The following is a 25,300-nucleotide window of genomic DNA, read 5'->3' as shown; positions in this document are numbered from 1 at the left end:
TCATATTGGCTAACATAGTTGACGTATGCTTGGGAAAGCACCTTTTTTGCCTCCAAGCATTCTCTATCAAACCATGGTTTTGACTTGAAGGGCTTTTTGCCACTCTGGTCTCGCTCCTTTAACAAAAGAGGTATAAACTTCCTAACAAGGTCTGCATATAAGGTAAGTGGGTCCTCATTTGAGCTTAGATTTGTAAAAGCAACTACATAACTTTGAAGATCCTCTGCTGCCAGAATTTCTTTTAACTGACTATCCAAACAGCTTGACCACCTAACACGGCATCTCTGTTGTTCTAAACCGGTCACCTGAATTGGATAGTGGGTGTCAAGATATAACTCCTGAGAGAAAGCCGATATATGCAGACATAAAGGAAGATGGTCTCCATCCAAATGGGGTAAAATTTTAAAACTCTTAACCCTAGGTAAAAGGAACGTACATACTAACGTATAGTCTAGAATACTGGCTGAACCCCCCGACATATAAGTAAATCTACCGGGGTAATCATCTATAGTAGAGCCATTTAGAACTTAAATAATTAAATATTAATTTGGCCAAACAAGACCCTGCATAGTTTGATCGTCTATCTTTGAAAGATCTGGTTAACAGTAAATTATCAGACCCCTCCTCTTGATCTCTATAAGATAGTTTAAATTTAGCATACGAGCATTTAGATCACCCAACAATAAGATCATTGCTTTAGGGTGAGCTTCAACTAACGACAAAACATACTCCTCCAATGCAGCCCAATTTCTATCAATATCCACTTTCTTATTTGAAGGTGGTAAATAGCTGTTTATTAAAATCAGGCAACTTCCCTCCCAACGGAGGGCTATTGCCATAGCGAGGTGTTCAAGGGGCTGCAACTCCATACATGAAACCTTTAGGGCTGTTGAAATCAGAATGCCCAGGCCTTCCTTCATCCTCCCTCGTCCCTTTCCCATAACAGCCTTCATACTGAATGAAAGAAAACCATCCAAATCCAGGGATGAGTCTGTCCAGGTTTCTTGAACAGCCAATACATCTACTGATTGATGATGACAATGGATCTTAGGGCATCTAGATAGCCATTGAGACCAACCCGCTATGTTCCAAGAGATCATTTCCAGAACCTTGGATGACTTCCGATAGTGGCTGTCTAAGGCCAGTCATGCTGGGGCCACGTTGGTATATGAAACAGGGGACATGATGTTATTAGACCCCTGTGCCAGGGCCTGTGTATCTGACCTCAAGACTGGATTGGTTTCTGATAATGCCAAATGATCCCCACTCAATGTCGCTTTGCCAGCCCTCTCTGATGACTTCTCTGGAGTAAGGAGGGTAGCAGTTTCCTTTTCGGGAGATCCCTGGCACTCTTCCACACAGGTGGTCTCCCATTCTTGTACTCCTATCTCTAGCAACTCCTGAGCCAGAGATTTGTTGGTACTTTGCTCTTGAGACTCCTGATAGGAAAGAGCACGAAGAAGAACTTGTGAGTCCCAGTCATAATCATTTTTATTGCTAAATTTAGGGGATGACACCAAAACTTGCTCTAATGCTTTTACTTGCTCTTCTCCTGGTTGACCATCTTGAGGTGTTTCCGATTCATGCTCCGTCAGCTCTATGAGTGCATCGGCCGAGGCCTTTGGCTCCAAACTCACATCCATTGAGGAGTTGTGAGAAGATTCTAGATCTGGCATGGAACCATACGTGGTTGAGTTCACAACCTGTGGCTCCGATGATGAATCAAGTACTATCAGTTCCACTTCTCCGTTGTCACCATGTGGATCCGGAGACTGAGTGTGAGTTGGGTTTGATGTCTTAAAGCAATTTCTGAAGTTTTGCTTTGGCCTCTGCCTTGAGATGTATTGACTTAAAGTTCCACGGCAGTGACGAGTGCCTTTAGACTGAACTAAGGAGTTTCTTCCCTTATCCCCAGCTTCGCCGACCACCCGAGGTTCGCTTCTAGAGTGTGTAGGGTTAGAGTTTCTCCTGCATAGAGGATGACATTCTGTGTCAGCAAACATTCTCATTGGGTAGATCAAAAATTTTTCTAGATGACCACGTCTTTTTAAGAGCAGTGAGGGAAATTTATCTGACCCAAAGGAGATGACAATTCTTTTCAAAAAACTCATGCTTGGCAGCCAATAGAGATCTTCAATATCGAGGTCAGTACATTCAAGATCTGGCTAAGAGAGAGTTTAACTGCCCTTTTATTACTCCATCTGCCAAAATTTGCTCTCTGATTTCCTATCAATATAGCCACTTTCCTTGGTTGAAGACATGGAGAAGATTTGCAAAAGGATTCCTGAGGGATTAAAGGCTTCCTTTGAAACTTTTGTGCTGCGAGAGAGGTCTTCATGACTTCAGAGTAGAGCTTCCTTGCTATTATACAGGGCGCTTTAGCATCACCTGTATCTTTCTTCTGGGTCTTAACTTGCATTTCCTTACTATCATGCCTTGGGGAATTAATAAGCAGCTTCTCTGAGAGACGATTTAATGTTGTTTTAAAAGAGTCAAGTTTTCCATTTATTTGCTCCAGTTTACTGAAGAAGTTTGCAACCGTCTCAGTAATTAATGAGGTCTGCTTAGCTAAAAGTTCCAACACGTTTACTTTATCTTTTGAGCCTAAAACCTCCTTCCTTGAGGAAGGCTCAACACTTGTTGGAGATAATTCCACAGCAGACAACTGCCAAGCTGTTTCTTCCTCGTCTGGCCGGGAGAGTTCTTGTTCGCATAGATATTCTTGGTCTGTATCTAAAACAGAAAACCTGTTTGAATTGGGAAAGGTATTTAAAATAGACTCTGAGTTTTCTGTCAAGAACAAATCCATCTTCAGTTGTTTACCAGCAGTTTTCTCAAACTTCTCAGAAAGGGGGCGGCGGCGTTTTTTGGCTCCCATCCGTTATGCTTATCTAAGAAACATTCACTCCCTTTTCACTCCCACTCCAGCCAGAGACCAAATTTGTTAAATCAAAGAGAGACAGCTAAGCACAGAAGACCAAAAAACTGTGGCGTAGGTAAAAATTTTAATATATCCTAGTAAAAAAGGTAATTTAAAACTGCTTATCTGGAGTCTCTTGCAGATAAATCATGCTGCCGCCATCTTATCTCATTCTCCCCCTTACACAGAAGAACTTGATAAACAATAGTTACAGGTATGTACAACCCTGTTTTCATCTTCGATCTTCTGTGCATACCAAGCTACACACAATGAGGAGGCAGGGTGAATCTCTCCAACTCAATTTTATTTATAACAATGTCAGAGTATCACTGAACATTTCACAGTATGACTAGGAGAATGTACTCTTGCATTAAATCTCCTAACAAACCAATTTTGTAGGGGCCGCATATTCAAGCAGGCAAAGGGTACCACCGCTATCATGGTCACAATATGACCCAGTAGTTTTTGAATTTTCCAAACTGATTGAAAATGGTTATTAGTGAACATGGATACCAAAGATTGAATAGCCCTTGCCCTTTCGGGCGGCAGGATAGCTCTATCCTCTGTGGCATCTAAAACGGCACCAATATAGGCTACAGTTCTGCAGGGTTCAAATTTAGAGTTGGCAAAATTGATTACCAGGCCTAAACTTAGGCACGTGTTCACCAAAAGTGCCACATCTTATTTTAACTTCTCACTAGATGGAGCTGTAACCAGCCAGTCATCTAAATACGAAAACATAGAACAGCCTTGCGCTCTAAGATGAGATACTACTGGTGCCATGCATTTGGTGAATACCCTAGGGGCGGTGGAAAGCCCAAAGGGTAACACGGTGTATTGGAAAACTCTGTCATGATACTTGAAACAGAGATACTTCCTATGGTCTCATCTGATTGCCACATGGAAGTATGCATCTTTAAGATCCAACACTGCAAACCAAACATCCTTGTCTAACAAAGGGAGTATGGCAGAAAGAGTCACCATTTTAAATTTGGACACTTTAAGAAACCAAATAAGGCCCCTGAGATCCAAAATGGGCTGCAGACCCCCATCCTTCTTGGGAACAAGAAAAAACCTTGAGAAAAACTCCTGGATGCTATCAGCATCATCAATTTCTTGAATAGCCCCCTTCTCTAGAAGAGATTTGATTTCAGCCTCAAGTTCTAGCAAAGTATTGTTCACAGCCAAAGAAGGCAGAGTGCAATCAGGAAGCGCCACAAACTCCAACCCATAGCCATATTTAACAATAGCTAAGACCCAAGAGTCAATAGTTATTGACTCCTACTGAGGATAATAGGCTGACGTCTCTCAGTGAAACACATCTTCAGGTTGGGTGTGGCTGAAACCGAGAGTGGCCTCATCTTCGCAACTGAAGGACGAGGTTCCGCGGGGTAGTAGTTATTGTGCAGGTAGTAGTGAGGCGGAGGATAGACACCTGGAGATCCTTCCATGCCATAAGCATAGTAATGGTAAGGAGACTCATAAGGGTATGGAACCCATCAGCGTCTGTAACTTATTTTTTTAAAATAAATTTTTATTCAAACACAACAATTATAAATACATATGATATATACTAATGTGGATAGCAACACATGTTATAAGATATTTTCCACAACATTATCAACTAAGATAACTATGTACATTTCGACTAATAAGTTAAATTCGGTACAGAACTCATGTCATTAATTAATTATTTGTTTAGTTACACAGATATGACATTGCACCAATATTTATTGACATCTATGAATTAAAAATCTTTTGATATAGGTGATTTGGAGGTTGCAGATCTTTTTTGTTAATGAATTTGAAAAAGGGCCACCATTTGTTATAAAATCATGTTGTGTCTGTAAATATAGTATTTTGTTGTAAGTTGTTTGTTATTTTTTCAATAATAAATTGATCCCATACCTTTGTATACCATTGATTTATTGAAGGGAGTGTATGTTCAGTTTGAGGCTATCAATGTCTTTGCTACCACTAACAGGCTATTTATCAGATGTCATCTTGTTGCTGGAATTTTAATATCTTGCCATAAGGATAAGAAAATTATCTGAGGTTTTAACAATATTTTGTAATTCATTATTTGTTCAATTTGTTGCAAAACATCTTCCTAAAATTTATTAAGTAGGCGTCTGTGACTTCTAATGACCGAAGACAACTCTCAGTGTCAGTTGGAGCCAAGGAAGCTGCTTCCTTCTGAGCAGGTTGCACTGGAGATGGTGGCAGCAGAGATAAAGCTGCTTCTACATCTAAGAGGTCGGGAATCTCGCCTTCTAAAGTGGCAGGAACAGAAGCCCATCAGTGCCTACGAGTCAGCAACGGAGTTCTCAGAACGGCGGGTGGGCTGGATGCCGCCAAGGCAGATGGAGCTGAAGCTCAGGACCGCTTTTTATTTTACGGTTTACGAGTTGGGTGCTTTTCATATACCTAGACTTCCATTTGGCTTTCTTCAACGGCGGCTTGGATGAAGACAAAGATGGGCCAGAATCTTTAGGAATCGACTGGTTCGTATTGTCGACACTTGGAACCAAAATTGAAGGTACCGAGGAGGCCCATTCTCGGCGCTGCAGTCTTTTATTAGCAACCTTTGAAACCTCAGAGTTGGATACTCCTTGGAGGGTTGACTAACATAGTGCCACTTTTAGGCACAATGCCTTTTCATGCTGGGCTTTAGGCACAAACTGTTTATACACACCACAGCACACTGTATCATGTGCCTCTCCTAGGCACATGAGGCATTTCTCGTGCCCATGGATTGAGCCATCTTGGCTCCAAACTTGAGGCACTTCTTGAAGAGCACCTTCGAAGTCTTCTTCTTCTTCTCACTTTGTTTTCTTCTTGCTCAGATTTGAGGAGGAGCTTGAAGCACATCCTTCTTCAGTGGCAGTTAAAGAAGAACTGAGGGAGGGATCTGCTTGCCCCACCTTTTATAACTGCGCCCACTCAAAAAGCATGTGAGAAAAATGGGCGAGCGTCTCATGTCTTTTGGAGCTTCGATAAGTCTGCAGCTGGCCTGTGTACGTGCAGTTCCCATGTGGGACTGCACAGAAGACACGACGATGAACATATCTAGCTTGAGTCCAAGAACAATTGGATTTCTGAATGGGAACAAATATTGTGGCCCACTAAAATGAAGAACATTTTCTGGTCCTTAGTCTAGACACTTCACTAGATCTTAAAATGCTTCGTTGGATTTTTTGAATTTCAAAACTTTCTCTTAATATTCACTTTATATGGTAACAGCCTATCACTGTTTCATAAACCATCATTCTTTAAATTGGAATTTCCTTAATCAAGGATATTCATCAATGAGTTCATGTATAAAGTGATAGTCAGCCCTACAAGTAAGGAAATCATTCCAGCTGTGATTGTAAAACAAAATTACTGTGTAATTGATTGGGCTATTTTTCAGGCTAAGTTGAGCAAAAATGCTATCAGTACTGCTTACATTTTGAATCCTACAGAACTTTGACTGTGTGCACAGTACAAATAATAAGACTTTTTACATGGGGCTTCTTGTGGAAATGTGTCTCTTCTAACAACTGACAACAGTGTAAACCCCTATTAAATCCACGGACTCAAAAGGCTATAATTCTATTTAAAATTGCATTATTAGTTACTAGGTCCATATTCTTGAAGTACATGTAAACCTCATAAATTGAAAAAAAGCCAGCATTGACTAAAATTATATTAAAAGAATTAAACTTTACCTTTCTGTTTAAATGATCAACAATAATCTGGTTAGATGAATATGTCAAATTCAACGATGCCAGACACAGCTTATTAGAGGCTAAAATGCCCTGTATGAGAACAAAAATAGAAGTTTATTCCATAATCAAATAAATAATTGACTTCCTATCAAATAAGCCTTGCATAAAAAATACTAACTAGTGCATTAGCTTTGTATCATACTACCAAAGGGCTGATTTTTTTAAAAGTCGGTTACATGCAGAATAAAGAGAAGGATCACTTAAATATAAAAAAAAACCCATGAAATACAAACTTGAACAGATCTCATCTATATAATCTAGACCTATAGGGCTACATAGCTAGATTCCTAAATCATTAGCTGGATATCATACTTCAGGTTTACAGAATTAAGCAATGGCTCCAATCCAACAATTTGCACATGCAGCAACACACAGCAGCTGTTACAGAAAATGTTGCATACAGTTGCATGCAGCAGTGCAATTATTGTTCTATATGCTCATTGACATATTCTAGAAACAAAAAAAATTACCATATGCATATTTCTGCAGGCAGTTACATGGATGCTTATAGTTTCATCTGAATTTTGAGTGATAATATAGGATGCTTCCTTAAATAAAGCCAAATGGTGCCCATCAAAAGTGATATAGCTCAGATCAGAGAAGAATGTGCAACGACCTGTTCAAACAAAATAAGGATTCCTGTTAATTTTATTAATTTTATAAAATTGCCAACAAGTTGCTGACAAAATGTTAGAAATTAAACCTCATTTATTAATAAAATATATTGCTTGTTACCTTAACTAAGATACAGATCATCAACAAAAGGATTAACAAAGATAAATGTATTTTCATTTTGGAGAAAGGCCAATTAAAACTTTGTACATAAATAAGTTAAATAGATCACTCCTCTGACAGGAATTTGACTTAGCTTAATGATTTCAGAGTCAAAATCTGCTATAATCCTGGAGAGATACATGCTAGACTTTGAACTACAATTTGACATAAAAAGGATTGGATTGACATGTATTTAAAAGGCAAAATCCTGTAATGTGTGCTGTGTACTACAACTGGTAAAGCAATAGGCTATACACTTGGGTTTATAATGTTTGAGTTAGGGGTGTGAAGGAGGGGGCTGATTCAGGTTTCCTGCTTCGGGTTTACCCGAAGTGGGAAAAAAATTCGGAAATACCTTAATTCCGAAGTGGCAAGCCGAAGCGGCAAGCCCTTTAAACTCAGCCTGAAGCTTTCCAAAGCTTTCGGAAAGCTTTGATTCGGGATTTCCGAATTGGGGCCAGCATCCAGAATCTTTCCGGATTGGCTCCGCTTCGGGTATTTTTACCCAAAGCAAATACCAAAGCGCACAGCCCTAGTTTGAGTATGAAACCTCATCATATTTATTATGCATATATACTGTGTTCAACATTGGAAATTCGGCCTGAACCATGGTCAGACCATCATCTGCTGAAGGCAAAAGTGAATATAGCCCCAACACCTCTCAAAATAGGAGGTCTAGTAAAAATGATTCGCCCACAAAGGCTCATAGACTCTTCCAGATTCCAAAATGCCTTGGGGGATTTTAGAATTCCAGACACATGCTCAACAGAAGCTGCTGTAGGAGCATGGAACACAAAGCTCCTTGAAGCTATTGACACCATTGCTTCTTGTCAACTCCTCCAGCCCTTGGGATGGAAGCCGGCACCATGGTTTACCATGGAGCTTGCTGACTGGAAGCTGATAGAGCTTGCTACAGAACACACTGGAGGATCTATGAGGTGGAAATGAAAGCAGCAAAGAAACGTTATTTCTCGACAACCATTACATCAGCTAGTTCACAACCGTCCCAATTGTTCAGATATCCAGACACCTTCTAACCCCTAAATCTGAAACTTTACAGTCCCAAGAACAGACAATTAATTGCGAGGCCATTGCTATCCAGCCTACATTTGGACTGCTTTGAACCAATTATAACCAATTACAATGTCAGACCTTAACAGGATCCTGGCATCTATGAAAGCCACTACTTGTACACTCGATCCTTGCCCATCTTATCTGTTAAAATCAAGTAAAGATCACATAAGTGTACCAGTGAGATTTATTGTAAATCAATCGCTAACTCAGGGCTCCTTCCCCCGGCCACTTGAACAGGCAGTTATCTGTCCACTAATTAAAAAACCATCCCTAGACAAAACCGATGTAGGCAATTATCACCCAGTCTCTAATCTGCCATTTCTGGGTAAAGTGATTGACAGAGTAGTAGCTGACCAACTCCAGATCTTCTTGGAAAACTCTAGCGCTCTAGACCCTTTCCAGTCTGGATTCAGACCAGGGCATGGGACAGAGACAGCACTAGTAGTGTTAGCGGATGATCTCCGTCTGAATATAGACAAAGACCATGCCTCCTTATTGCTCCTCCTGGATCTGTCTGCAGCCTTTGACACAGTAGACCATGCCATCCTGTTGAGGTGTTTAGAAACAGAAGTGGGCGTCAAAGGATGTGCCCTAGACTGGTTTAAATTGTTTCTCATGGAACGAACTCAAAGGGTTGCCATTGGAGATCAGCTATCTCCAGAATGGGAACTATCTTGTGGGGTTCCGCAGGGCGCAATCTTATTTCCCATGTTATTCAACCTCTATGTAAAACTCATTTGTAGAACTCATTCGCAGCTATGGAGTGGGATGTCATCAATATGCAGATGACATCTATATCTCGCTATCCGGGTCCCCACAGGATGCAGTAGAAATTTTAGATCACTGCCTGACAGCTGCAGTGAAATGGCTGAAAAATAACAAATTAAAATTGAATCCAGACAAGACTGAAGTGATGCTTGTTGGGAAGGCAGAGATCTTGAAAGACATTGTATTCCCCACTTTTGATGGAGTTTGTTTAACCCTTACAGACTCAGTTAAGAGTCTAGAGGTTATACTGGATCCAGCACTACTACTAGAAAAACAAGTTAAGGCAGCCACAACAAATGCTTACTACAATCTCACTCTAGCCTGGAAGATGGCCACCTGGATCCATGCTATGGTAACATCAAAATTTGACTATTGTAATGCACTATACATAGGTCTCCCATCTAAGTTAACTAGGAGGCTCCAATTGGTGCAAAATGCTGCAGCTTGACTGTTAGCAGGAGCATGAACATCACTCCCATCCTACAGGTACTCCATTGGCTACCTATCAGTTACTGTGCTCAATTCAAAGTATTGGTTATTACATACAAAGTTCTTCACAGCCTTGGCCCAGCATACCTATGGGACTGCCTCCCTCCCTATGTCCCTCCATGGCAGCTTCACTCATCTGAACATGGCCTTTTGCAGGTGCCAGCCTGCACATGGGCAAAATCGACAGCAGCCCACACACGGGTTTTCTCTATATTGGCCCCTATCCTGTGGAATGGCCTGCCTGAGGAGGTCAGGAAAGCCTCCACTCTCCTGGCTTTCTGCAAACAATGTAAAATCGAATTATTCAAAAAGGATTTTTACTCAGATAGGAGGGAAGTATTGTAGGGAGGGGGTCTCAGATGCTTCACTAATGAGTCAGGGACCATTTATGTTGCCTTGCATATTATCTGTTGCTTTAAGTATGTATTCCTATATACTACCTGTGCTTCATGTTATCTAATGTCAGTCCTAGAATTGATTATGTTATGTTTCAGCAACTCTGTATTGGATCCTTAGAAATGCTACATATTTGTAAAATCCTATGACATTGTTTATGGAAATGTCCTTGATACTGTATGGAAATATCCTTGATACTGATTATACTAATCTCACACTATGCCTTGAGTCTCAGTGAGAAAGGGGGACTATAAATAAATAAATTAATTAATACTTTGCTGTCTATATATAATACATACGTATGCATTTGGTATCTGAAGAAGGGAGCTGTGGCTCACGAAAGCTCATACCTTACCACAAATTTTGTTAGTCTTGGTGCTACCGGATTCTTGCTCTTTTCTATATGCATATGCAAAAGGATCTTTTTAAAACAAGCCTTAAGGGTCCATATTAAGAGTTCTAAAGGATTAAATTACTTGCATTTGAAAATGAATCTTTGCTGTCATGGGAGCACTACAGTACTTTTGACATCAATACCCAGCATAACTGAGTTGTTCTTATTTCTTCAGTCTCTTACTATTTTAATATTGTAATACACAATCCAATTATAAACAACAAAACCAAGACTTAAGCACTACATATTTATGGCATTCAATCAATTAATAACCAATAAATAAATCCCACCATATGGTCCTGTTAGACAAATCTTCTAGCCTACTCATAAACTCAAACCCAAACCTTCATGGGTCCAATAATATTTTAAAATATATAATATATGATTAAGACTTACATGCACATTCCCATTTAGGACAACATTTATCTCCATTAATTTGGACAGCAAATCCTAGAAATCCACAGCTGGGCTGGGTTGCATTGTATGGGCAGTTCTGTGATTTATTAACTTGGATTAGTTGTCCATCCAAGCAAATGTATTTTATGCATTCATTCTCTGAAATAGGCTAAAACACATTTTAGAAAACACAGCTTACTATTGTTAGTAAAATAATATTCCATAAAAGAATATTCACACAAAACAAGAGCTCAGTCAAAAGAACTTTTACAGATTATGATACCATGTTGTAGAAGAGGATCTCAAAGCATTTGACAGCTTTATTTGATCAATGTACTTGTAATAAGATTGTGTTTAGGCATCTGTTTTCAACTGATTATGCTAATCCACATTTAAAATGGTATTGGAAAGCCTTGTTCACATTTCTAAAGAGGTTTTTAAAATGTTAGTAGACACGGTTATTACATGTTGACACAATATAAGAAAAAAAATTAGTCAGTAGTTACAATGCAGTCTTATGTATAGCTTCAACCACCACCACGATCACAGGTTTTTCTTATATAAGCAAAAACAAGTGTCTTCAATTTCCCAGTTTTTGTTTTGAAAGCTACTATTGTGCTGAGGATATAACTTTCTGCCTTTAAGAAGTATTTTTCATGTTCCTTTCATACAACATCTTGTTCACGTCAGCACATGCCTATACACTCGCTGGCATTTTGCATTCAAAAATAACAGTTGTCGAGAATGATCAAAGTAAGTTATTTGCATATTGAGAACAGAATTTTTTTAAAAAAATCATCATCACTGTGCTTTCCTTGACTCTTAAACATATTTAGAATCTATGATTATTTCCCCTGATGTTAATTTTGGAAATTATGCAATCTCAACATTTGTAGCAGATGAGGTACATGGGAATATGTTCTTTCCCACTTTTCCAGTGGGAAAGAGAAAACATATGACTGGAATAAGATAATTAATTGTGTTACTTACAACACATGCTGGTAATGTTGCTGTTTCTCTAGAGGGCGTGATAAGAGATGCTGTAACTGCAGAAGCAGCTTCAACTGTTGTTAATTCCGTGGAATTTTCTGTTGTAGACTTATAAATTGGCTTGGTAGATAAATAAGTGGGAATGGACGTGGCATTTGGAAAGACTAGTAATACTGGTAATGAGCTTGGTGAAGATGTGAGCACTTCTACTGCCGATGGTGTCTCAAGTGTTGTGGTTAAGCTGGTAGGGCCAAGTGAAGGAAAGGAAGGTGACTGCTTGGAGGGCAAATGCAGTTCAGGAAGCTTTGTAAGCAGTGCCTGTCTATCAGTCTCTGCTACTGTTGAGCTAACACTCTTTGTTTCCAGAGCAACAGAAGACACTGAAAATAAGGATGTTGTAATAGGTTCTCTTATCCCTGCTGTTTTCTCTGCTAATGATTTTGTGACACCCTGTGTTGTGAGGCTACTTATTTCCAGAGGTGCTGATTCAGTTGTAAAATGTGGGGTAGTTTGTGTGGGTAATGTTGAACTATAGGAAACAGCAGAATGTGGCACTTGCTTGGAAACTGAAATCTTCTCTGTAGCACTTTTGCCCAGTGATGTGATTGTTGTTGATATTCCTGGGGTTAAAAATGCCCCCACTTGTAACTCTGTTTGACTCACAGCTGAAGTTTCTGATGCTTCCAGTGTAAAAAATGAAGATAGTGTTGACTCTGATAAAGTACTAGACTTTGTAAGATTTAATGCTTGCTTTGTTGTAGGTGAACTAGTTTCTGACAGTGCAGTAACTTTAGATGTAGCAAACAGAGGTCTTTTGGTGGAAATCAAATCAGTAGTTTTTCTGGTTGATGTAAGTAAAGTTGTCCGAAGACCTGTATCAGCTTTTGCAGTCTGTGGTATTTCTTTTTTACTTGTTAAAGGAACTTTTGTTGAAAATACTGAAATAACTGATATAGCTGAAGGAGCAACCACTGGTTCTAAAGTGCTTTGAAGGGGAAACAATGTTTCAACTTTGACTGCTGACTCAATTGTGCTAAAAGCACTTTTGGGGTGGATACTAGTCTTTGCCACTTCAGCTGAAAACTGGTAGCCTGTAGTGGTTCCTTTGGTTGTTAAGTAAGCTTTTGAAGCTGATGAAAAGTCATCCTTCCCAGTTGTTTTGGTCATCAAATATGGAACAGAGAATTCTTCTTTCACATGGGAAAAAACCCTTTCCAATGGAGAAGTTGGAACAGAATGTGTAGCCTCTGGAGTTGTGGATGGCATTTTTGTCTCGATTGGCTGTTTTGCTGTGGCTGGAATCTCAGGCATTTTTCGTGTTAAAGTATATGGGGAAACTGTTGTTTTGGCCAGGTACAGTGTAGTAGAAAGTGATGTTAGAGGAAAAGTAATAGAGGTAGAGAAAGTTGATATTCCTTTAGTTGATGCTACTTCTTTGACAGTTACTAACTGGCTGCTAAATTCAGTGTATGGAGATAAAGTAACACCAGTGTCATTTAAAGCTGTCAATTCTGGAGTTGATCTTGAGGCTACTGTGCCTCGTAGCTCTGTTGTAAGGGGAAACACTGAAAAAAATGATGTAGTTTTTGTTGTTTTTGGTTGTAGGGTAGCAGCCACTGTAGCTCGAGCTTCAGGAAATGGAGTTACTAAACTAGTTGGAATCAAAGTAGCGGGAGGTTTTGTCGTAGGTAAACTAGTTAGTTTTTCTGATTGTGTTGTACCAAGACCTGTTGTCATAGTATCTGGAGAAAATGAATAACCAGTTATTTGAACTGCTTCAATTTTTTTAGTTACTAGCAGACCTGTGACAGCCTTATCTGTGAATTCTTTTGTGAAATCAGATTTTGTCACACTGACAGGCTGTGGTACAGCACCCATCTTTGTAGTTTTTAGGAACAACGGTGCTTTGTATTCTGTAGACGTCTTCTGAGATGCTGTAGTGAGTATTGGGGATTCTGGGAGAACTGTCATTTTAGAGATTACTTTTGTAGAGGAAGGTATAGCTGTTATGGTATGAGTTACAGCAGGATACTGGGTTTGTAAAGCAGTCACATGTTCTGTCTGGTTCAGCTGTATCAGTGGGGAATAAACAGAGAATTTTGTAGAAAGAATATCAGGTTTTGATGTTGTAGCTGAATACAGAGAAAAATATGAGCTTGATGAATGGGTAGAGAAACTTGTTGTTTGTGCCATTTCTTTTTTAACAGTTGAAGAGGATAAAGTAGTTTGTACTGTGGTAGGAAGGTGTGTAAATACAGGAGTAACTGTGGTTTTAATTCCTTCCTTAATTAAAACAACTGTTGTTTTTGTTGTTTCTGAAGGGACTGGCTTCACAACTGGCTTTAGTGTTGATAAAGTAGTAAATAAAGGAGAAAATGACGTTACAGTGACATTGGCAGTCATTACAGGTAGTTGACTTATGCCAAGCTCTGTTTGGTCTGAAGTTGTTGTTCTGTTTAATATGGGTAGAGATGATATTTCCAAAGATGTCAGTGTGGTTGGTTTAGTAAGGAACTGACTTGTTCTTTCTGTCCTTGATGTTCCAATGGAATAAGCTGTACTTTCTGTAATTTTTTCAAATTTTTCTTGTGTCTCTTCTGTAGGGAAGCTCGGAGTGCCTATTACTTTAGTTCTGGATACTGCTCTAGTTGTGACTGGTTGTGCGCCATCTGTAATAACTGATGGAATTCTAATAATGCTTACAGGAGAAACTGGTTTGCTTTCTGCTCCAGTGATTATTGATGCTGAGGGGGTTGCAATGATTGTTGTACTACTAATCTGTTTATCTTGCAATGGGCCTGTAATGGCAGCAGGAGACACAGGATGTTCATCAACAGAAGGAAAACTAGAGCTGGGAACTGAAAAACCTGGAACTGTACTCGTACCCAAAGTAGAATGTGCTGAAACGTTTGATATTGCAGAGGTGACTAAAACTGTAGTATTCGGTAACAAAAGGGTAGAAAACTTAGTTCTTTCTATGGTTGAACTAAATTGCCACTTGGATGCAAGTGTTGTTTCTCTGCCTTTTGATGTAGGCCTTGGAAATGTAGTTATCTCTTCACTAAGCAATGCTTTAGAAGTATGAAGAACCATGGAAGATGTATGTAATATTGTGGGTGTCTTTGAAGTGGATGGTAGAAAATGAACTTCTGTTGCAGGCTCTACACCTAAAATAAAAACAATTTTTTGAAGCTGTAACAATCTGTTCATAAATGTGAACTAAATTGGTTACACACAGTTACATATTTAATGAAGAATTTTCAATTTGAGCACAGGTGACAGCTGTTATGAAATAATGCTATAAATGTTACATTTCAGAAATACAATGAATATTTCAATAATATAATAGCCTCTATCTACAAAAATATTACTAGCAGTTAACTCTATTCAAATCAACAGTACTTTGTTTTCTTATAAAGAAATGTATGTGTGGCAGCTGTCCAGAATGCATATTCTCCTTATCAGGACCATCTTTATGTACACAATCCCACACCCAAGGCATGCTACATCCATTCGGCTGGCTCTCCCTTCCTGGCAATGGCCACAAATCCCACTCGTTTCCCCCCTCACCTCACCAAAAATGGGGTGCAGGAACAGCCTTTCCTGAGCTACACTAAGTCCAATCAGAAGAAACTTACTAAGGGTCAAGCATAAGAGACAACATGTTGAACTTAAATCAGATATGTCTTGTTCAGTCTTAAAGTTCATCTATTTCATAGATTTGCAATGAGCATAAAAGGGATACATTTGATTTCCTTATATAGAGATGTGATAAAGAAACATCTTAGGGATCAATGTATAACAGAAAAGGGGCTTCTGTTATGCTCAGTGGTTGAACAATCTGCTTCGTCACAGCTTGAGCATTTTTTGTTGCTGACCTGAAGCTATGAAACAGGTGAGGCAGGCTTTCCGGCAAGGCTATAAAGCAGAGCTATTTAAGAAAGCCTATGGGGCAGTTTGAAAGTTCTGGATGTGCGCTCTGGAATGTCTATATGATGATGATACGTTTTAATTAACAGAATATTAATTTTGAACAGTATTTCTTGTTATTTCCCATCTTGGGTCCTAGCAGGAGAAATGTAGAATATATAAATATTCTAAATATAAACAGTTCTTTTTTTCCAAAACAGAATAAAATTGTGCTGTACATACAGTCTTCAAAATAGACACATCGTTGAGTCACTTCATCCAGAACCATATATGAAGGACACATGGGCACACATCCTTCCACTCTAAAAGAGATAACAACCAGATTTCACCATATAGCATGTTGAATAAATTATACAAATGGGGGAGAAGAGAATATAGCATGTTGAAACATAACATGTTGAAATAAAACACAGAAAAGCACTCTTCCAGTCCAATGCATAAACAACTTCAGCAGATATATTTGAATTTAATCTTAATTTTCAAATCAAGATATTTTAAACCTTTTGGTGATGACAGGCTTCATTTCAAAATCATTTTAAATACAAGTGCCTCATCATTATTTCTTTTTTCATTAGCTCATATTGAGGCTGGTTTCCCTTTCTGCTGAGCTGAGCTAATTCATGAACAATGTGACAGCCTTTGGAACAAATGTATATGCTTGTCCAATGATGATGATTTAGAACTGGCAGAAAGCCTTTACATACCTGTACAAAACTGTGTTCCTCATTTGTTTATACCAACACAAGCAGCCTCAGGGCTCTTCTAAAAATTTTCCTTCCATGGAAAAACAATAGGCAAGACAGATATGATTGGTGAGGTACTACTATGGAAAGAATGGTATCAAGGACACTGGGCATTGAGAATAAGATTCTAACTTTCTCTGGTCAATGCCAATTATTAACCATTCAAGTTAGTATGGCTGTGAATACAGCCCAGTTCATCACTGGTATCTTTAGCATCGCTTCAAGATGAGAAATTAAAGCAGTCACTTTTTTACTGCATGCCTTTGCACTGTAATCCAAGGACATCACCTGGGGTGTCTCTGCTACTGCACTTATGGCCTGGCAGCTCCCTTCATTACAATACGACTGTTTTTGACAGGATAGGAGAAAGCTCAGTTTATTTCATTTCCTTTTTACCCAGTAAAAGAGAATGTATAGGTTTTTTAAAAATGGTTTTATTTGCCAAGTTCTGATGTATGCAATGGAAGGATGATGAGGAAAAAATGCCACTCAATTCCCTCTGCTGAAAAGAGCTAACACAAAAGAGTGAGATCAATATTGGTAGCTGTGTTAGTCTGTCAATGGCAGTAGAAAAGAGCAAGAGTCCAGCAGCACCTATAAGACTAACAAAATTTGTGGTATGAGCTTTTGTGAGTCACAGCTCATAGCATCTGAAGAAGTGAGCTGTGACTCATGAAAGCTCATACCCTACCACAATTTTGTTAGTCTTATAGGTGCTATCGGACTCTTGCTCTTTTCTACTACAAAAGAGTGTGGTTTGCAGGCAGCCCAAAGAAGGGAGCCAGAGACATTGACATGAGTAGGCTGCTATATAAACACTGAGAGGGGGGAGCATAGGAAAAGGCAATAACAAGGCACAAAAGCACTGTCCCACACCTCTTTGACCTACCTCCAGGCTGGTCTTTGCCTCTTAGTTACAGTGGTATATGAAGAGTAATAAAATGAGAAAAGAGAGGAAGCTCCATAACCTAAAGATAAGGCTGTGGCGTAGATGAGGATGCATCTTTGCACCCTGCCCATTAACTTCATGCGCATAATTTGGACTGTCAGAAAGAAGTTAGCTATGGGGTTCAGTTGACCCTTGTAGATTCAAGTTAAGAGTCTACAGTTGACCCTTGTAGACTCAGTTAAGAACTAGTACTGCTGTGGTAGAAGAAAGTAAAACAGCTGTAAAAAAAAGTCTTTTTACATATCAGTCTAGTCAAGAAGATGGCCCCCCCTGACCCTGACATGTCTGATCTAGCCACCTGGACCCATGCCATAGTAGCATTGAAGTAAGCCTCTTAGTTTGGTAAGATGGTAGCATTGAAACCAGACTACTGTAATGCACTCCACGTAGGTCTTACCTCAAAGTAAACTCAGAGACTCCAGTCAGTACAGAATGCCAGAGTTTGGTTATTATCAAGAGCTAGGTGGAGCCTTTGTATTATCCCCATTCTGCAGTCACTCCATTGGCTACCCATCAATTCCTGGGTTCAAGTCAATGTTTTAGCTATCACATACAAAGTCCTCAAGGCTTTGGCCCCTCATATGTATGAGACTACTTTCTCCCTATATTCTGCCACAATAGCTTCACTCATCTCAACAGGGCCTTCTGCAGATGCCACTCTGCAAAGGGGCAAAATCAATAACTACATACACATTCTCTGTGGTCATAGATCCAGAGGAGTTAGCCGTGTTAGTCTGTAGTCAGAAAATAGTAAAGAGTCCAGTAGCACCTTTAAGACTAACCAAATTTATTGTAGCATAAGCTTTCTAGAACCTTAGTTCTCATGCATCTGACGAAGAGAACTGTGGTTCTAGAAAGCTTATGCTACAACAAAGTTAGTTAGTCTTAAAGGTGCCACTGGACTCTTTACTATTTTCTGTGGTAGCTCCCACCTTATGGAATGGCCTGCCAGAAGAGTTAGGAAAACTCCTACTCTCCTGGATTTCTATAAACTATGCAAATTGAATTATTCAGAAGGGTTTAATCAGGGCTTTTTTTCTGGGAAAAGAGGTCGTGGAACTCTCTTTTTATCACATGTGTGCGCACTCCTGGAAATGTGTGATGATGTCACTCCCAGAAGTGATGCCACTTCCCGGAACCCAGCACAATGCATTACGACAAGATAAATGTTAGTAAGCTTGGAAAATTACACTATTATGAGAAAGGGTTTTTTTTTCCTTTTTGTATCCTCTACAAAAAGTGAAATCTTCCATTCCCTTTCCCAAACATTTCATTTCTTTGGAATCATATTTTAAAATATGCAAGAAGGAGGGGGCCTCTAAAAATTCAAGACCCATCTCACAAATCTAAAGTCTAACAGATTCCCTCTGCCAGCGTAGAAAAAAAATTCGAAACCTCTTTCTCAAAATTCCAAAGAGTCTGAAATTCCTAATCTAATGAATATTGAATTTTCAAATTTTCAGGGAGGGTTTTGCTTTACTGGAGCAATTCAAAATTAGATACTCAACTTTAGCTGCATTAGAGTTATACTGAGTTTAAAACGGCTTTTTTTTTTTGCTGCCTGCCAAGTCTACCTTACCAATGGCTAAGCTGTTGTGACATTGTGAAATGTTCATAAATATTCCAATGTCCCTCACAAATAATATTCATAAAAACTTCCTTAACACCCATATGTCCAGTGCAATTTCAGTGATGTTAATCAGCTGAGGGTGGGGAGAACCATTTGAGTTACAGCTAGGGCTGTGCATGGGTGGGTAGATTTGGTATTCCCACTTCGGGTTTACCCGAAGTGGGAAACTGATTTGGAATACCCCCTTGCCGCTTCGGTTTCGGGGTTCAGGAATCACTTCGGTATGCTCCGTGAAGATTCAGAGCATACTGAAGCGAGGGGAGAACTCCCCACCACCACCACCCACCCTCCCTGGGGCAACCCCTCCACCCTCCACCCCCCTGGGGAGGCTCCCCCACCCTCAGGGAGACCTCCCCACCCCCCACCCAACCCTGGGGAGATCCCTCCAACCCCCACCCACTTACCTGGGTTATCAGCTGGGCAGCAGCGGCAGCACAAGGCTGCGTGGCCGGGAGCGAGCCGGCTCCTCTGCTGCTGCGCCACCGCCTGAGCCTGCGGGGTGGTGGGGAAGGCCAGAGCCACCGCCTCCGGCCCTTCCTGCCCCTCAAATGGTTGTGATGTGCCGCGGCAGCCATTTGAGGGGCAGGAAGGGTTTTATCCACCTCCTCTGGCCCTTCCTGCCCCTCAAATGGCTGCCATGGCACTGGCATGCTGCAGCCATTTGAGGGGCAGAAAGGGCCGGAGGAGGTGGCCCCGGCCTTCCCCATCCTCCCACAGGCTTGGGCAGCAGCACGTCGAGAGCCACTGCAAAGTAGGTGGCGGGGGAGGTGGGGGGTTAATGTTTAAAGGACCCTGTCGTTGCTTGCAAGCAGCAGCGGGGCCCTTTAAACAAGCCCTGAAGCTTTCCGAAGCATTTCCGAATGTTTCAGAAAGCTTTGCTTTGGGGGATACAGAAGCATTCCAAATTGGGTTGCTTCAGGTAACTACCCTAAGCAAAACCCAAAGCGCACAGCCCTAGTTACAGCTATTAAGATGTAAGAACACCTATATGCTGATGAATATATTAATGAAAGCCTTTTGTGACTTGGACACAGCTATCCCCTTCCTAGCATAAAACTGGAATAACCATAACTGATATTTTAACTAATACAAATAACCATAACTGATATTTTAACTAACACAGAACCAATCTGCTTTCAAAAGCTGTGGGAACCATAACAACGTCAACTTCAGTCAACAAAAGAATGAAAGCAACACACACACGTACAGCATCACTCACCCCCATGAAAAGAAAGCAGAATGAACTCAAAGCAGCATAGATACACACACAGCCCCACCCACCCACTCCCCCAATGAAAATAAAACAGGATGAACTCAAAGCAGCACACTCACAGAAACCCCTGAATGAAATGGAAAGCTGAATGAACTCAAAGCAGCTAAGCCTCCTCTGCAAAGCCGACCTCAGCAGCTATGCTTGCTCTCTCTCTCTCTCACGAATGAATGAAAAAAGCAGAATGAACTCAAAGCAGCTAAAGTCTCCTCTGCAAAGCCGATCTCAGCATCTCTGCTTACACTCACTGTCTCTTTCTCTCACTAATAAAAAAGCAGAATGAACTCAAAGCAGCTAAAGCCTCCTCTGTGAAGCCGACCCCAGCAGCCATGCTCTCTCTCTCTCACGAATGAAAAAAGCAGAATGAGCTCAAAGCAGCTTACCCTCCTCTGCAGAACCCTGCAGGGCCCCAGCTCGCTCTCTCACTCTCTCACACACACAGAAAAAAAGCAGAATGAACTCAAAGCAGCTAAGCATCCTCTGCAGAGCCTGCAGGGCCGAAGGAGGAAGGAATCACACAGGCAGATTCTAGAGCTTCCAGAATGGCATTGCTGAGCATTCCCCCTCAAAAAAAGCCCTGGGCTTAATAGATCTGTGCTGAAAGTAAATGGTTCAGAAAGATGCTCTAGTAAAGGGATAAGGACTATAGACTATACACTGTGTACTGACTGTTGCTGCAAGCATGCTCCACTAGGTAGTTTCTGTCTGGGGTCTGAGGCACAGCCCCCGGCCTCAACAAGAGGAAGCAGGGGGAGGCAGCCAGGAGACAGCAGTCCTGCCACCTCAGCCAGCAGCCAGGGCCAGAACCTGCCTACACCAGAGGAAGAGGGCAGAGGCAGGAATAACTGGGACCCAGCAGCAGCCCAAACGGGGCCCTTACCTGCAAAGGGGGAAAAGCAGCCACAGCAACTCAGAGCCACGCCCCAGCATCCACCCCAGATTGAAGATGGCAACCTGGCTCAGGAGACGTTCAGAAGCCAGCCCCTCCAGGTGGAGCTGCTGAGGGCACTCTGTGGGAAGAGCTGGGCAGCCAGCCAAGGGGCTGCAGCTGGGCCCACCTTCCGTAATCAGCTCAGCCAGAGAAGCCCAGTAGCCAGCCAACATGGTGCAGCTGTGGCTGATCCCAGCAGCCCAGCCAGCTACCCCTGCTGCAGCAGCTTGAGACAGCCCAGGGCCATGCCATGGCTAAAAGACAGCAGCCTGGCTCAGGAGTTGCTAGAAGCCAAGCCTCTCCAGGGGGGGCTGCCACAGGCATTCTGGGGGAGGAGATGGGTAGCCCCGCCCAGCATTGCCGAGCAGGCAGCATGGAAGCCGGCTAAGGCAGCTCCTCATGAGCAAGGCCAGGCAAGCTCAGTAGCTCAGAGGCTGGCTGGGGCAGCCCCTCGTGAGCAAGGCCAAGGAGCCCTCAGCTGGGGATGGCTCACACTCAACCCCACCCTGCCAGCAAGGCAAAGGAGCCCAGAAGGGATTAGTGGAGGAACGCACAGCTGGGCCTGGTCAGGAGAGGGAACAAGCCTGGAAGGAAGGCGGGGTGGAGACAGGAAGCCCTATAAAGGGTGGCTGGGAAGGGCTCTGAGGTGGTGGGTGTGAGTAAGGAGTGATGATGTGGAGTGAGAGCAGTGCAATGCAAGAGTGGAGGCTTGGAGGAGAGTTCTGGAAGGAGGAGGCGATGGAGGATGCAGAGGGTAAGCAGGCCAGGTTGAGCAGGCCAGCAAGTGGACTGAGAGGGAGTCTGGGTGATGTATACCGCCCCTCCTTCCTGTTAGAAATAACAATGTCTGGTGTACTGCAGCAGCAAGAAGTAAGAAGAGCCTACCATGCAGGGGGCAGCAAGGATCACTTAGTTAGGACAGTGAGAGTAGCACCTCTCTTGTTTCCTGGGGGTCATTTCCTTGTCTTGTCTCCTATTGGGCTAAACAGGGCAATATCCTGCTTCTTCTCTCTCCTGCCACACTTCTTCTCTGTCTCTGCAAGATGTAGTCAGATAGCTAGGATCTATCTCTCCCTTTCCCTCAAGTATGTAACTTCCTCAAATAAAGCTTTTGCCTCTCTGACCAGCTCGGCGTTTAATTCCGCAGCGTAGTTTAACACTCGCTCTAACACTTCCACAGAGCAGGGTCCTGCAGTATCCCTGGTGCCCCTCTGATGCCAGCGCCAGCCCAGCTGGGGCCCCGCCCAGCGGCGACAGTGACAAGCCCTGACAGTTTCCACATCATTTAATATGTCATATTAAATCATTTGTATTTTGTTTCAGCATTGTTTCAGTTTGGTATTGGATTTCTGCTTGTTTTCAGATTTCTGCAATCTATATGTCCAGAGCAGCTCCCACCCACTCCGGACTCAGGGATGACCGAGGCTCGTCCAGGCTGGCCCCGACCCAACCAGTACCCCGAAACTCCGTGGCAGGCCCCCAGGTCTCCCTCCCCCACACCCTTACCTGCTCAGGGGAACAGCTCAGCCAGAGCTGGGGGCCACCGCAGGAGAAGGTGCAGAGGCAAACCGGGGAAACCCCGGTGGCTCAGCTGAGCAGCATGGGGAAACCCCAGCAGCCACGGAGCCATCAGGCAGTTCATGCTGTGGCAACAGGGCAGGCCTCCCGGTGACGAAGGGAGGCAATGCCCAGGCCGGGGGAGAAGCAGCCTGGGACCTGCAAAAGGTAGCCAGCCCAGCCCAACTGAGTGTGGGGCGAGCCTAGGCCTGAGGGCAAGCAAGGGGGGTGGGCACTCCAGGCGTGGCAAACCTGCAGCCCCTGACTTACATTGTGTAATCTGCCCCGAGTCTAAGTGAGGAAAGCAGGCAATTAACAATTTTTTTTTAAGATGGATTAGGAAACAAGGAACTGACTGGCTACAAAATCTAAAAAAAAGCTGTGGAGGGGTGAAGGGGCGGGAATGCCCATGTGAGGAGCTAGGGGAGAGACCAATTGGGAGGCAGGATATCAAAGGGAGGGAGACAGGGAATGATTGAGGGAGGAAGGGAGAAGGGCTGATTGGTAGCCCTGGGGGGGAGGCAGGACAGAGAAGGGCTTTAAAAAGGGAGAGTCCCAATGAAGCCGGGGATGAGGAAGCTGACATGCCAGGGCTGGTGAGAGAGAGAGTATGCACATGTCAGCAAGCAGAGGGTGGACATGGGTGACACTAACCCCCTCCCCTGTCCGGCTCTGAGGCTGAGGGAAACCCCGACCAGGCACCTGGGAGGGCGGCGGAGGGCGGCAACCTCACAAAGGGCGGGGTGGCGGCTCACACTATACATTATTGTATTATTTATTGAATGTCCCAGCCTCAACACTGTGCAATCCGCCTTGACTCTCAGTGACAAAGGTCAACTATAAATAATGTAAATAATAATGTAGTAACACAACATTATAAATATCTGTGTACATCATCCTGAATCACTGAAATGGGTGTGATAATAATAAATAATAAACAAGTAAAATGCAACTTTGCAAATGAGAAATTGTATTAAAACTACAAAAACGTATACTCACTTTGGTACTGCCTGACAGTGCTCTGCCAAAGGATCTCTGCACGTTTGGAAACAAGGACTTGTACAGACATCATAGCGCCATTCACATGTTGAGTGAGCTGCAGGGTTAAATTTTGTATCTAGAAATAAAGTTTTAAGAATTTAATTCTTATATGCTCATGTGTTACAGTCTCTCTTAGATTCTTTAACTTCCTGAATGAATATACAATTTTGAATTACTATTATCTGAGGCTTCTGATAGTATTAATGTGCACTTGTTATTTAACCCTACATTCCTTGAGACTCTTTAAGGATACAGACATTTTTTGCAGAGGTGCTAATAAAGAACAAACAGAAACTTAAAAAAAATGAGAAAGAAATGAGGGAGAAGAGCTAATGCTGAGTAGTGGTTAGAGTGTTCATCTAGTACCTGGATTCAAATCTCCCTCAGCCATAGACTTCAGTGAGTAACCTTGGACCAATTTTTTACTCTCGGTAGAGTCTATCTCACAGGATTATTTTGATGAAATGGGGGAAAGGAGAACCATGAGCTCCTCGAACACATAAGACAGAAATGTACTAGGTGAACTAAAAAAGGGTTTCTGAAGGAAAAATGTGTTATTAGGGACACCTTCCCAGTATTACCATTTTTATCTAGAGTTACATCACACACTAAATTATTATTTTGATAAAGGGAAGGATGTTTTTAATTTCCTGGCACATTTAGTAATTTGAAAGAATAATGAAACCATAATAAAGACTAACTTTATATTCTGCCTTTCTCAAAAATACTAAGTTTGGCTTTGTATGTTGAGTCAGCCTTTTGATTGTTGGTAAATAATAGTTCCAGGCTAGGGGTTTCACACATATAACATATGTAATCATCTTCTTTTGGGGATCTGGCTTATTGTATACATTTCCCCACCAATGGCTGTTAGGGAAATATATTACTGGTACAGAACTATTATGCAAATAGAGGGATTTCGATAGGAAGCTGAATACAAACATCATGGTATTCATGCATCCTTCTCACTAGAAAGACACACTTTAATGACCCTTTTTATAACGCCTTAGGTGGTATTTAAAACACTTTTAATTGTGATCTGGCCACCCACTGCTTTATACCCAGGTTGAACTGCTGCAAAGCACTTTATGTAGGGCAGATTTTGAAGAACATCTGAAAGCTTCAACTGGTTCAAAATGTAGCAGCTAGACTGCTTTCTGGTGCTGACTATACAGATCATATTACAATGGAATTTTTCAGTATTTCTAATACAGTTTATTGTTATAATGTATATTTACAGAAGCAGATGTCTTTCCAGTTCAAAATCATTATGGTAAG

At 41.8% G+C, this 25,300-nt stretch overlaps 1 protein-coding gene across 1 annotated transcript in view; it reads right to left on the bottom strand.

Annotated features, from left to right (window-relative positions):
* The window catches only part of OTOG (otogelin), a 220,634-nt gene that overhangs the window by 47,410 nt on the left and 147,924 nt on the right, over positions 1 to 25,300 (bottom strand). The window contains exons 34-39 of the mRNA XM_054969999.1: positions 23,981 to 24,098; positions 16,124 to 16,203; positions 11,972 to 14,103; positions 10,982 to 11,150; positions 7,161 to 7,306; positions 6,631 to 6,720 (exon numbers count right to left, since the gene is read on the bottom strand). Coding sequence (XP_054825974.1) covers positions 6,631 to 6,720; positions 7,161 to 7,306; positions 10,982 to 11,150; positions 11,972 to 14,103; positions 16,124 to 16,203; positions 23,981 to 24,098 — 2,735 coding nt within the window. The remainder of the gene's footprint in view (positions 1 to 6,630; positions 6,721 to 7,160; positions 7,307 to 10,981; positions 11,151 to 11,971; positions 14,104 to 16,123; positions 16,204 to 23,980; positions 24,099 to 25,300) is intronic.

This window comes from Eublepharis macularius, chromosome 2, assembly GCF_028583425.1.
Source record: "Eublepharis macularius isolate TG4126 chromosome 2, MPM_Emac_v1.0, whole genome shotgun sequence".
NCBI lineage: Eukaryota > Metazoa > Chordata > Lepidosauria > Squamata > Eublepharidae > Eublepharis > Eublepharis macularius.
This window is presented reverse-complemented; position numbering and strand designations above follow the sequence as displayed.